This window comes from Psilocybe cubensis, chromosome 3, assembly GCF_017499595.1.
Source record: "Psilocybe cubensis strain MGC-MH-2018 chromosome 3, whole genome shotgun sequence".
Taxonomy (NCBI): domain Eukaryota; kingdom Fungi; phylum Basidiomycota; class Agaricomycetes; order Agaricales; family Agrocybaceae; genus Psilocybe; species Psilocybe cubensis.
The window spans coordinates 3,641,922-3,654,215 of NC_063001.1; the positions used below are offsets into that span (position 1 = coordinate 3,641,922).

Below are 12,294 nucleotides of genomic sequence, written 5' to 3' on the forward strand. Positions count from 1 at the left end.
ATCCAGTATTGCCTCGCTACCCCACAACAATAAGCTGTAATAAGCTTTGCCACTGATGAAACTGAGAAACACATATGGGCACGGCGTCAACAAAGTGTGAAGTGTGAATGCCAGTTTATTGAAAGCTAGGGTGCTAACACTCGATCAATAACCAGACCCAGAACAAACGTGAATCAAAAACATTGAAACTGAAGGCAGGAAATCGCATTAACATGCCGAAAACTCACCGCGTCATATATCAACCCATGCTGATCCCACACCTTGACTTGACTCGCAGCACCTCCGCAACGCCCAACATCCTTCACACGCGCTGTTGTCACGCATGTCTACCACCTCATCCTCATCCTCCTTTCCTAAGTATTGATGCGCATACATGCTTCCGGGGTACATTGGCATTTCGTGTTCTACATCACTCTGGCACACTGAGGTCGAGTTGAGAAACGTTCGTCCGGTTGATGAGAGAGATGAGGTTGTGGGGTTGTGGGCAGCATTGTGGAGACAATATTGAACGGGAGTCGCAAAAGGGAAGAGACCGATTCTGAATACCACTTTTGAGTTGTACAGAGAACAGGATTGCGCTGAGCTCTGAGTCCGTCGGCGTCCGCGTGAGCGCACCCATGACATCTGCGAGCTCGTTAATAAGTAGCCGCTTCTCCCCAATCCACCGAGTAACTCTGTCAGCGTCTATTAATTCCAACAGCTCAGGATCATCCTTCATTTGCTCGCGGGTCAGCATAATGCGATATGCAGCCTGTCCAGAATCCACCACATGATCCGTCGAACCAAGTTCCTTCAGCATTGCTGCTCGAGTGAGCGACTTGATACCATCGGCGGCTAATATGATATCAGCCTCGACTCGCACGGCTGGACCTACTAATGGCGTAGCCAAGAACGATGGCTTCCTGTCATCCCCGCCAAAATTCACTTCAGATACGGCAGTCGAGAAGTGAAAGGTAATGGCAGATTGTGCTTTGCAGCCTTCGTAAAGGCTCCCAGCGAGCGAGGCACGGTGTCCTACCATGTGAGCGTAGCCATATTTATCTTTGACGGAGTCGAACTCGACAAAGCCGAGCTCTTTGTCGGTTGTTCCCTCTGGGAAGATTTAAGCACATTGATTTACTATGTCAAGAACTGATATTACTTACGTCTGATGCTCGTGCTCTTGACTAAGACAGCCTCGGACTCGATCTTTTTCCAAACGCCGAGTTTATCGAGAATGCGTGCCATATTGGGGGCAAGTTGAATTCCTGCTCCTACAAAACCTAGGTTGGGCGCAGTTTCGTAGACATCGATATAGAGAAACCCTTCGTGTGCTAACGAGAGGGCACAAGTGAGGCCACCCATGCCTTGATACTAGCTATGAGTTCATCATGTGAGTCAACTAACCGGAGGAAGGAGCTCACCTGCTCCAAAGACCGCGACTCTCAACCGTCTGACGTCGTCGAAGGTCATCGTTATCAGACCTAGAGAAAGACACAAGACTCAGTGAACATGATGCATGAACGACTATGTTCCAATCTACCTAGAGAAAGACACGAGACTAGATAATAGTGTAGTTAGTGACTAGGCGAGAGGATGCTAAAGGGAGAGTGGAAACTTTACCTCAGTGAACATGATGCATGAACGACTGAGGGAAAGAGGGCCGATGGATTTATTGAGACGGAAGCTATGAGCGCAATGAGCAGGTCATTCCTTGGGGAAGAGTGCTGTAGACATACCACAATTAAAAAACTCGCACTTGTTTCCGGCTACAAATACAAGCCAGAGCCCGTTGTCATCCAAAAAATTTCGATGGAGTGATTTGACGGACTTACAGCACGGATTTTGAGGTCGGGTCTTGCAGGGAGTCTTGACGTTGACGAGCGAGCTGTTCTACTCGCCTCTCAGTGACCGGGGGTTGTTGATGTGGTTTTGAGTATGTTGCCAGTGTATTTCCGTGCCCGAAAATTCCTGGTAACATACTCTCTGCCTCTTGGTTGGTGGAAACAGCGAACGGGTGTGTTGGGAGGTGTAAACGATGGATGTGCACACGGTCATGTGACTACACGCGCCCTCACGACTTCGTCAATTTCTGGGTCGTCGGATTGGCATTAACTGTAAATTTGTTCAATTGTAATATAAGTAATCGTTACAAAGTGCTACTGTAGCTACAGAGAATCAGGCTCTAAAGTCAAGTCAATGATTTCCCAGGTACCAAAAGCAATGCCAGGATGAGCAGAAACATCCTGCTTGATAGGTTTTTGGCCTGGAGAATCCACGGTCAGGTCAATAATATCACCGCTGATAACAGCACGCTCTTTTCCTTTTGCAGAGCCAGTGAGGGTAATACTATCACTCTTCTCTTCTTTTATAGTAGGAGTAGATATTGCTGCATCCTTGGTGATAGCATGCTTGTCTTGCAAAAGTTGCATTACTTCTAGCATAGAAATCCGAAGATCTTCTTGAATGAGAAGTGTCACTGTTTCAGGAAAAAGCACCTCTTCAATAACTGAATCATAGGTGAGAGGCTGTAGAATTGACATATCTATGTCTTCTGAATCTTCAGGAAACATTTCTCTTAGCTCAGAAATAATAAGAGCTTGTATCTCTGGACCATAGCTTTGTAGAAGATACAAATTAGTAAATCTAGCCATCTAAGAGCAGTATAAAATTACTTACTAGGCAATGCAATCTAAAAGAAGTTGATTCTTTGATTTATCCGGAGTTTGACTGCAGCTAGCTTCAAAGGTTTTTCTGGAATTACAGAAAAACATGCTTTCTTCAGGGTCCATAAGAACGTAACAAAGTAATTCTTTATCACCCTGGATTTGATGACGGAGACTGGATATCTTTTCTTTGGTCAATAATCCACCATTGACATTAGACTGAGCTATATGAGGCAAGGAAATATGGGAAAGAGGGCTGACACGAGCACTAGGACTGATGTTTTCTGAAGAACTTGAGTCATCCAAGCTGTCTGAAGAGGAGGACTCAGAAAAGGTATCTGGAATATCCTGGGGGTTTTTTAAGGCAGCCTGTAATGACCTATATGTTGCCTGTTTCGAGTTGCCCATGTCCACAAAATAGCCAACAATATCTTTGTCATATGTTTTCCAATAAGATTTGTGTTCATAAAATGTGGATTTGTGAAAAGAAGCATCTGGAAAAGCAGCATAGAAAGCATCTTTGACACTTATACGAGATCTTGGACGAATAGATAATGCAGATTTCTTGGATGACTTCATATAAGGGTTGCTTCTAGAGGTTTGAGATTTGGATAGTGTTTCTTGCATTTGAAGAAATCCATTGTGAATTTGATAGACCTTGAAATCAAACGGCCACTGCTTTGTAGAGTTATGAGATTTCTTTAGAACCTTTGGTGGTGGTGGTAAGTTATGAGATTTCTTTAGAACTTTTGGTGGTGGGGGTAAATCACTGTCTGATGAATTTGGGGTTCTATATCCATGTGGGCGCTTCTTCCTAGGAATATGGATATGATTTGATAAAATTGGACTAGCAGACCGATTTCTTGAGGTAGAATGTGTAATTGTTAGAGAAGATGCTTCCTGTATTGCAGATTGACGAATAGGCGACACTAATGTGGTGTGTTGTTGGGCTAACAAAGCTTGTGATGTCTTTGGTTGTAGTTTGAGCTCATCTTCAATTCCAGGACAGTGCTCTAATGTTTCTCTAAGGCTTGGACGGATTTTTAAAATCAGTCTTTGGCCCTTTTCAACAGTAAGAACACTTTCCATGGTGAGAGTTACCCATTCTCCTTTCCAGTAATCCAGTTTGGTTGTTGGCTGAAGCTCCAAGTTTTTCATTAACTCAGCAGAGTCTGACAAGCGAAAATGGGGAAAGGATTGTATATAATATTCAAGCCTAATAGGAGGCTGTCCATTCTAGAAGAATATTATTAACTGCTTGAATATAAACAAGAATATGAACTCACAGTGTGATATACAACCAAAATACATGTTCTTTTTCGTTGTTCATCCATTTCATGTTGTTTAACTTTTAGAGATTTGAGGTTTCGGGTATGACTAAGTAATCCTGTTCGCTTTTGTGCCCATGTACCTCCTACAGGTTGAGCCAGGCCTCTTGGAATAACCTGTCCAAGTCCGAACTGAGTAGCAGGTGGTGTAGAAATAACCATATCCTGGTTTGGGGATTGATTTGGAGAGACCTGAGAAGCAGAAATATTGAAAGGGCTCGGTGGTGGTGAGATAGAAATGTTTTGGGTAACAGATTGGGTAGAAAGAGGAGGAAGAGGAGGAGAATGAACTTGAGAGATTCTTTCTGGAGAAGCAGGAGTTGAAATATCAGGAGCATAAGGTACATTTTCGGGCTGGCGATGGGCATGACATGCCTTTCTAAAAGCTTGCTTAGAAATGGCATCTTTGCAAGCTTTGGTACAACAGGTCTTGCATTTATTTTCAATGCAAGTTCTACTCCCTTGAGTTCGGGTTCCTGACTTTGTAAAGCATGTAGAAACTGTGCAGAGTAGTTTATCTGATATTGGAATAGGAATAACACCAGTAGAGTTGGACTGAGCTCGTCTTTGTTGAGTCTGATTTGGCTGAGAAGAAGAATGATTGGCAGTGTTTGAAATGGAAATATAAGGTCTAAGAGTGCGAGGATAGCCCTGTGGATCATCAGGAAAATTAATTCGGTGCAAAAGACGTTGGGCATCCTCATATATATATGCAGGAGTATGATGATAGGTGTACAAACACCTATAATCAGAACACTAGACAATTAATTAGACTTGCACAATAAGCTAAGTTAATAACACATACAGTTTGACAGAGAGATCCTTTCAAATGCCTCTTGGAAGGAGATCCAGTAGCTTTGTATATAGCTATAGGTGGCATAGGTCTTCCACATGGGCGGTTGGATCTTCCTGGACAAAGACCAATAGGTGATATAGTAGGATCAGGAGGTAGGTTATCTGGGTTCATTGCTAAAACTATGCTCTAAAACTCAAGAACTTGTGCCAAATTTATAGATTTTCGGTTGTCATATTACATATATCTCCCTATAGAGAGCTACATAGTATGTCAATGCAGAGATTTCTAGCTTTGGCGCTACAAAGCGCGTCTAAACACGAGTGGCTGCGTTGGGCCAGCCACAATATCCAAAAATGGAAAAGAAGCCGCAATAAGCCGGCCCAATTCTCACGTGTTTGGCAGTAGTGTCAAGTGGCAACAACAATGCGTGCGCCGTGTAGCGCATCAAGCGGCGGGGCATTGTTGGAAAGCATTGAGCTCGCTGCCTCGAACAGTGACCATGCAAGTGGGCCCCCGACGTGGCCCGGAGGTCACACTATGGTCACAAATACCCACGATACACCCAGAGTCCGGCGGACTGTCCGCCAGACTGTCCGCGCGAAAAAAACTCGTGGACGAACCTTTCTGAAGACGCATTGCCAGCAATTACGTCAAGTGCTTTCATAGAATGAGTGAGGTTGTTTTCAAAGACCCTGGTTCACGATCAATTCAATAGGCAACAACGTGAGAAACTGAGTGAGTAAATAATGTGCATGTTCTTAGAGAAAGAGTCCTGATCATTGAGTACAAATACACCAGGTCGTCAAGACCTCAAAGAAGGAAAGAAAAGGAGATAAAAGAAAAAAACGAAAGTGGTTAGAATGTAGAAAGCCAACAAAAGAGTTCGAATAACAATGGAGTATAGGAAATTGGGTTGGAAAGAAGTAAAATTGGATTCCGGGAGGAAGTAGAGTTTAATTCTTCCGCCTACTGCTTAACTTCCTTACGACCTTCTTCTCGGTGCGGTGCATTGCAAGCTGAACCCTGAGGCCCATGGACACATATCGATAGTGTATGGCGGATAAGATATGTTCAACGCGCGTCTCCTTCCGCGGTTCCACCTCCTCGGTAAAATCTTCAGCACTCAGAGATTCGCCGATATCCTCTTCAGCAGATTCCTCAAGATACGACTGCATAGATGGACGTCTGCGCCTGAGCGATGTTCGCCTTCTGAACGCTTCCCCCCTCGGCTCCCATGGTTCTGGCGTTTGAACTTCTGGTAACTCATCATCGTCCCCATCGTCGCATTCATCCCAGACACACTCATCATCAAGCAATTTGACTGAGTCTTCAGAAAATTCGACAGCCGTTACGTCGGACGACCAGGTACACGATCGATTCCTTCGATAGGCGGTTGAGTTATGTGGATTTGAATGACCGGAAAGTTCCTCATCGACCATAGTTTTGCGAGAATCGGAGCGTGACCTTCTCGCAAATGACACCCGACGAGGCCGATTTTCTGGAAGCCGCTTTGAAGAGCGCACAGAGGGGGATGAAGGAAAATGTACATCACGGTCGAGCTCAGCATTGGCTATGATCGATTGCTCGAGGGGTGATGGTAGCGAGCTTGTTCGGGCGATAGGCGATGAAGGGTAGTCATATGAAGATGTTGCATTGCATGAGATCGAAAGCGGAGAAGTAGATAGGAGCATGGAAGAGATGAGGGCCTCATCCGGTATGCTTCTGGGATTCTGTCGAGGAATGTTTTTCGAACGTGAAGTCAACGCTACAGTTTCTTCTAAAATGGAACGGCTGCCAGATGAATTTGCATCATTGATAGACTCGAATGCCTCAATATGAGGAAGTCTCGGAGCGGGTGGGCACTGAGGTACAGAGCGCAAAGTAGTTGTATAGGTTTGGTTCTTCCAGTCGTACTCCGAAAATACTCGATCTGGATCGTTTGGATTCTCGGGTACATAGAGTCGTTGGACGCGCTTTGTGTGTTCGAATGGCCGAAAGCTTTCTTCAATCGAACCTTTTCTCGTTGAAAACTGAGATTGCGGTCCTGACATCGTTCTATATGTTCCATGATGAAATTTTAGTTTCAAGAGATTAAAGATAAACGAGATACAGAAACGACATACAATATAGGTAAATTTTATAAGGCCGTGAACTTTTTGCTGGTTAGAATTCAAGGAAACAGGGAAAGGGGAACGAAGCCTGCAATTTATCTTAGTCCGAGGGCAGGGGTGAAACTACTCTAGTGAATCGCTCAAAGTTTAGTCTGCTTTAAAAGCAGACTCGGGTCGTCATCAAAGCGAGCCATAGTGAATCTGCAAAATGGAACAATGAGCGTTGATTAGCCAAATTTTGACTTACTGAAAGAGAGCTGGATCGATTAGGGAATACAGGCTGCGCGGACGCGAGGGACAAAGGGGATGTGTGTAATGTCAAGCGCACGCATTGACGAGGCCCTCATCCCAAAATGGCAGAGAAACGCTTTCACCACCTGCCATGAGTTGGTCTGCTTCCCGCCCAGACAAAGACCAATGAACATGAAAAGCAGCTTATCGATATCTGCGTAACCATGATTTTCAGAAGGAACATTCAAAAGGTTTTGACAGTAGTCCTCGCAGCTTGAATCAAAGGAAGCTCTAGAGAGTTGGAGGTGATTGCACGATTGATATTCTGGACCAAACCAGGTGTGGTCAAGGTGTCGGAATCGGCTGAAAGCCACTGAAGCCACCTCGTGGGCCCTGGCAGTGGATGAGCAAAAAGGAGTAATTACATAATATGTCGCGGTTGCTCATGTTTGTCCGAACGACCTTTTTAGGCATTATCAATGCGCAATTGGCGTCGACTCACTAGCTTAGAGCAGATAGCCGCCTGGCGCCCGACGCTTCTTTGGAATTTATTGCTCACTTTATTGAATTAATCTCACACCAAGCGCCATCCTAGTTGATCGGCTTTCAGCCCACTGCACACAGGTAAAATGTGGAACTAAATGACCACAAAGATTGACTTAGACTTGCAATTGATTCGAATTATGCTACTCAACGCGCATTCATTCAGATATCTAGAATGGCTGGATTCGATATCAAGTAGGAGCGGCGCGTATTTTGATTAGTTGAAATTAATTTAAACATTATTACAAACTTCTAATGTACACCGTATACAACTTACAAGTGGTTATTATCTACAGGACAGCCAGCAGTAGAGCTAGATTATTACACTATCATTCGTAATTCAGAGACGTCGAGTCGGTCATTAAATATGAGAGAGAAAGGGATTGTGAGAAAAAGGGAGCGAATAAAATACAAACATGTCAAGAAAAGAAAAGAAAAATCATAAATTTAGACTCGACGAGTCCAGTGGTAAACCATTTCGTTGTAATTTTTGTCGTTGCGAGTATCATAGCCCAGCTGCGGACTAGAGGCTGCGGAAGAAATCGTGACGCAAGATGAATCTGAACTTTCCAATGATGATGAGTAGGAGGTGTATTCGTGTTCGGGCCCGTCTGTGAAGTGACATTCATTGGGAGAAAATAAATCTTCCTGCGCGTCAGGCATAGAGAGCATGGATGCATCCTCGTCGTCGTGGTCAACCAGAGCCATGGAATGCGGTCCCTCATCTTCGGTGACAGAAGTTGATTTATTGCGGGCCTCCGATACTAATAGCGGTCTGATCAGCGTAGGCGAATATTGCTGCGACTGCAGATACGCAATGAATAACGACATGTTTGTCGGCGCCCCTTCTTCTCCAGCGGCAACTCCATGTATGATCCTTCTCCTCCTATGCATCCTTTTCCGCGCATTTCGAGGACGCCACACATAGCGGTGTGGGTTACGATAGTACCACGCATAATCGTCCTCCTCGAGCTCCCTCTGAGCGGCCGCCTCTGCATCGCGGAGATTTGCAGGCTTATTGTTTTCCTGTCGAGGACCCTGATGATAACCAGAAATATCACCCCCGCTCTCCGTCCTCTTGAGCCGCTCTGAGGCTCCATCCACCGCTCTGCTGCCCTTTGCTATCGAACGCGTGCCAGAGGTTGATGTCACCTCTTGTACTCGTTGCCTAGTCGATCGGGCCCTCTGTCGCACCCGTGTTGGAGAATTGGTTTGAACGAGTGGCGTCGTGATACTTCCACTTTTCAGACCCGCCTCCGTTGGTACATCGCGTAGGTATTGGAAGTGAGATGAATGATCAGCGGCGAAAGCATCGAATTCTAGGAAGGAAGAATTCTGGTCACCACCATAGACGTCGAAGGAGGTATTTGAAGCAAGTGCATTTGCACCAAATGCGTGCATCAGGGGAGGACGAGAATTTTGTATCGTCGTTACTGTTGAAAAGGAAAGCGATCTTGAAAATTTCTGTCGCGCTGGATATGTTCGTGTAGCCTTGGAGGGTTCAACAGGGCTCTGGTTGGAATGAGGGTTGGAAAAAGGGTTCGGGATTGGGATGGAGTGGGTTGAAATTGGGATGACCGCAAATGAATGTGGCGAGATATGGCAACTCGTACTTGTCGTTGCGGACATTACGGCAATGGGTGCGTAGTTAGCGTGCTCCGCACAAGTTGACTGGTTCTGTATATGTATAAAGGATAGTGATACAGTGTGTTTGCGATTGAGTGAATGGCCTTATTGGATATTACTGGATTACAGTGTCCAGTAAGCTTGTCAATTGATTAGGTCCCGTGAAGTGGCTGAAACGAATATGGATGCGGGTTGACGGCGGTGGAATGGAATATCGTACAACGGATCTGAATTGAGCAATGAAGTATGAGAGACGGTGAACTGAGAAGAAAAACGGTCTCCGCAATTTATAGCGTATGCCTTTCCGAGTCAGTCAAGCGCCCTGAGCTGCGCTGCGCAATATTAGATGGTGTACCGTACTAGAATGGAGGGAGGAAACCGTAGTTGCAGTTAGATAAATAGGTAAGTATAATATGACGTGCTGACTGATGCTCCTGGACACCACAGTCTAACGGAGCCCAGTCCACAAAGCGATGAAACGGAAGAAAAGGGAAACTGGGATATATCGGGCCTTGTGGTCTTTATGAACAAAGAACTTTCCCTGCAAATCGACTTGTGTGTGTCAGCTACAGGTGGAACGAGGCTCTTTGATTCGGTATGATACGCCGGAAGGGGTTGATGATAGAGGTGTGGTGCGGGCGAATGACACTCGATGCCGTACTCCGAAGTCAATGGATGTCCGAGCCGATTTGGTGCAATGCTTCTCCGTTGCAATAACAGGATGTAGATACAAGGCGCTTGCGATTCGATCAAGGTTATAAGACTGTGATCCTGCCCTTGGACATGCAGCGACGTGGAGGACTTCTAGTGACTAGATCCTTCGGACACGGAGATGAGTATGAGTCAAATGCCGGACGACCTATTTGTAGAAAGACCCTTTGTCGTGTTGAACGATACATCGCCCAGACCGAGTCACCGATTGTGACCGCCACTCTGATTGTTTTTTTCCCTAACGTGCGTAAAATTAGTTCAAATGTTGACGATGATACGTACAAGTATACCTGCCATGCTTTGTTTCATGCACTCAAAAACGTCCCATCATCGTATGCAATTGGTAGAATGCCGAATGCCGAGGGCGAGGTGTAAACCCATATTTCTTCCGTCCTGGTAATAGGGGTCGAGCCCATCGACATTTCTAGTCAAGTAGGCTAGTATGCTATACAATTGGATGTAAATTTCTTCACTCAAAATCTGACATAGAAATGATTCACAAAGCTTACGGTAATGGTCTACATCCATGGATCCTGTCTGTTATCCAGAAATGATGGATTTTGAATTTGATTGCATCCTCTCTGTCTTTTCCATGCCGGGTCAGGAGCCCATAGTTGAGCTCAAAACTTGAACAATAAATTTGATGGAGTGATCAAGAAAAAGTTGAACTTGTTCAACGATGATGTTTGACAGGAACTTGAACAGGTCGAGTGAACTGTGAGGGTGTAAATTGTTTGTCCAACATGGCTGTTGAACCCCAATCATAACACGGCGGAAGTCACGTGGATCAAACTTGTGCAGGCCAAGGTCTTCTGGCAGGCGACGCGCTCATACCACCTCAACCAAAATGTCCTTCCTACAGAGTATTCGCCGTACCTGCTCAAAAAGGACCTCCTGGGTATGGGCTAGGAGCTACTCGGCTGCGAATGTGACTCCTCCGTCATCGGAAGGTTCGAAGAATCCAGCAGGTTAGTATTTCTTGTTGCCTCGTTGAGAACAAATTGTTGATGTCACATTGCTTTCTATCGCAGCATCCTCTACAACATCACAGTCTGCACCTCTGTCAATTTCTTCATGCGCCCCCGATACTGTGTTGAAAGGGGTCAACTACCTAAAGGGCCAAGCTCCAGTTGTGGCACGCCCCGACGAAGAATACCCGCCTTGGTTATGGAACGTTCTAAAGCCTAGGGTCTACGAAGACGATGGTCCCGGAGGCCGTAAAGAGCGAATGGAAAGGAGGAAAGCAAACCGACAAGCGATCAAAGATCGCAACTTTATGCAGACACAGTAGATGCGTCTAGAAATATTTACGGTGCGTCGTGTTTATGACTGAATTTGTTATGCAATCGCTCACGCTTTATGATAACAGGATAATAATAAAAAAAAGTATAATAACACTATCGAGTATTGATGTCAAGACAAAGCCCGTTGAGCATTCATTTTAAATTACGGTTGTGTGTTTGGTATACCGATTTTCTCTCCCATGTGTTGCCTGCTCGTTCCTTCGATTGCTCCACTAAAGCGTGCAAAACACCGAAATGTGACCCTCTGGTATGCCTTACAGAGCGCTGGTAAGAGTTATACACCTAAATCCTTGCATAACTAACACGGTTTGTCGCGCCCGTGATTTGACCTTGACCTACGTCGCTCATTTTTTATAACAAGACAAACGGTTTTCCGCGACACGCACGACGCCTTTTATCAGCGTAATCGAATCTCAAACATAGCAAGCTTGTGTTTGTAACTCTTCCCGAGGTAACGGTTCAGATCAAACCATTCACTGACCATTTTGTAATGTTCGGCCTGCAGACGCATATTTTGCATGGCATTTCTTCCACGTATAAGCTTCTCGAACATGTCGATCATCCGAATTTTGTTCCTCGCGCTAGGGTGAATCCTTGTTCTGGGCCGTATCATTTGCATAACCAATGAGATTTTCAGGGGGAAGAGGGGGTACGGAAGTATGGAAATTGTGTCTGGGTTCTGTGCAGACATTGTCCTTCTTTTTAGTTTCATCACGTTGAAGCCAAGCCCACAAGCTCCAACTTCCCGGCGGAAGTTACATGATTCATGGTTTCGTTTGCTCAGTCCTAGAAGCTGATGGAAGTTAACAACTTCTTCGATGTCCTACACTGACTTGATGAAAACCTCGGCCTTCGCGAGCTTCATTCAAGGATTTCCATGGTATATTGTTCTGCAAAAATCGTTCTCCTTGTGACTGGTGAGGATATTCATGGGAGCGATTTCATTGCTTGTTTATAGCCATTTCTCGCTTCTTCCTGCAAAGGTTGCAGCTTTAAAGG

At 45.2% G+C, this 12,294-nt stretch overlaps 5 protein-coding genes across 5 annotated transcripts; 1 reads left to right on the forward strand and 4 right to left on the reverse strand.

Moving 5' to 3' along the window:
• Positions 1-409: 409 nt before the first annotated feature.
• On the reverse strand, positions 410-1,452 carry JR316_0003996 (FAD-dependent monooxygenase OpS4; the record flags this gene model as incomplete). The annotated part of the gene is made up of 3 exons (XM_047889765.1): positions 410-1,092; positions 1,146-1,346; positions 1,404-1,452. 3 exons carry the CDS (start codon positions 1,450-1,452, stop codon positions 410-412), a joined length of 933 nt encoding a protein of 310 aa, XP_047752139.1.
• Positions 1,453-2,147: 695 nt separating this feature from the next.
• JR316_0003997 (uncharacterized protein) lies at positions 2,148-4,940 on the reverse strand (the record flags this gene model as incomplete). The annotated part of the gene is made up of 4 exons (XM_047889766.1): positions 2,148-2,598; positions 2,659-3,881; positions 3,932-4,729; positions 4,779-4,940. The coding sequence occupies 4 exons, from the start codon at positions 4,938-4,940 to the stop codon at positions 2,148-2,150; spliced, it is 2,634 nt and encodes an 877-aa protein (XP_047752140.1).
• Positions 4,941-5,722: 782 nt separating this feature from the next.
• On the reverse strand, positions 5,723-6,820 carry JR316_0003998 (uncharacterized protein; the record flags this gene model as incomplete). Its single annotated transcript, XM_047889767.1, has 1 exon — positions 5,723-6,820. The coding sequence occupies one exon, from the start codon at positions 6,818-6,820 to the stop codon at positions 5,723-5,725; it is 1,098 nt and encodes a 365-aa protein (XP_047752141.1).
• Positions 6,821-8,101: 1,281 nt separating this feature from the next.
• JR316_0003999 (uncharacterized protein) lies at positions 8,102-9,283 on the reverse strand (the record flags this gene model as incomplete). The annotated part of the gene is made up of 1 exon (XM_047889768.1): positions 8,102-9,283. The coding sequence occupies one exon, from the start codon at positions 9,281-9,283 to the stop codon at positions 8,102-8,104; it is 1,182 nt and encodes a 393-aa protein (XP_047752142.1).
• Positions 9,284-10,838: 1,555 nt separating this feature from the next.
• Positions 10,839-11,282, forward strand: JR316_0004000 (54S ribosomal protein L37, mitochondrial; the record flags this gene model as incomplete). The annotated part of the gene is made up of 2 exons (XM_047889769.1): positions 10,839-10,959; positions 11,023-11,282. 2 exons carry the CDS (start codon positions 10,839-10,841, stop codon positions 11,280-11,282), a joined length of 381 nt encoding a protein of 126 aa, XP_047752143.1.
• Positions 11,283-12,294: the final 1,012 nt, after the last annotated feature.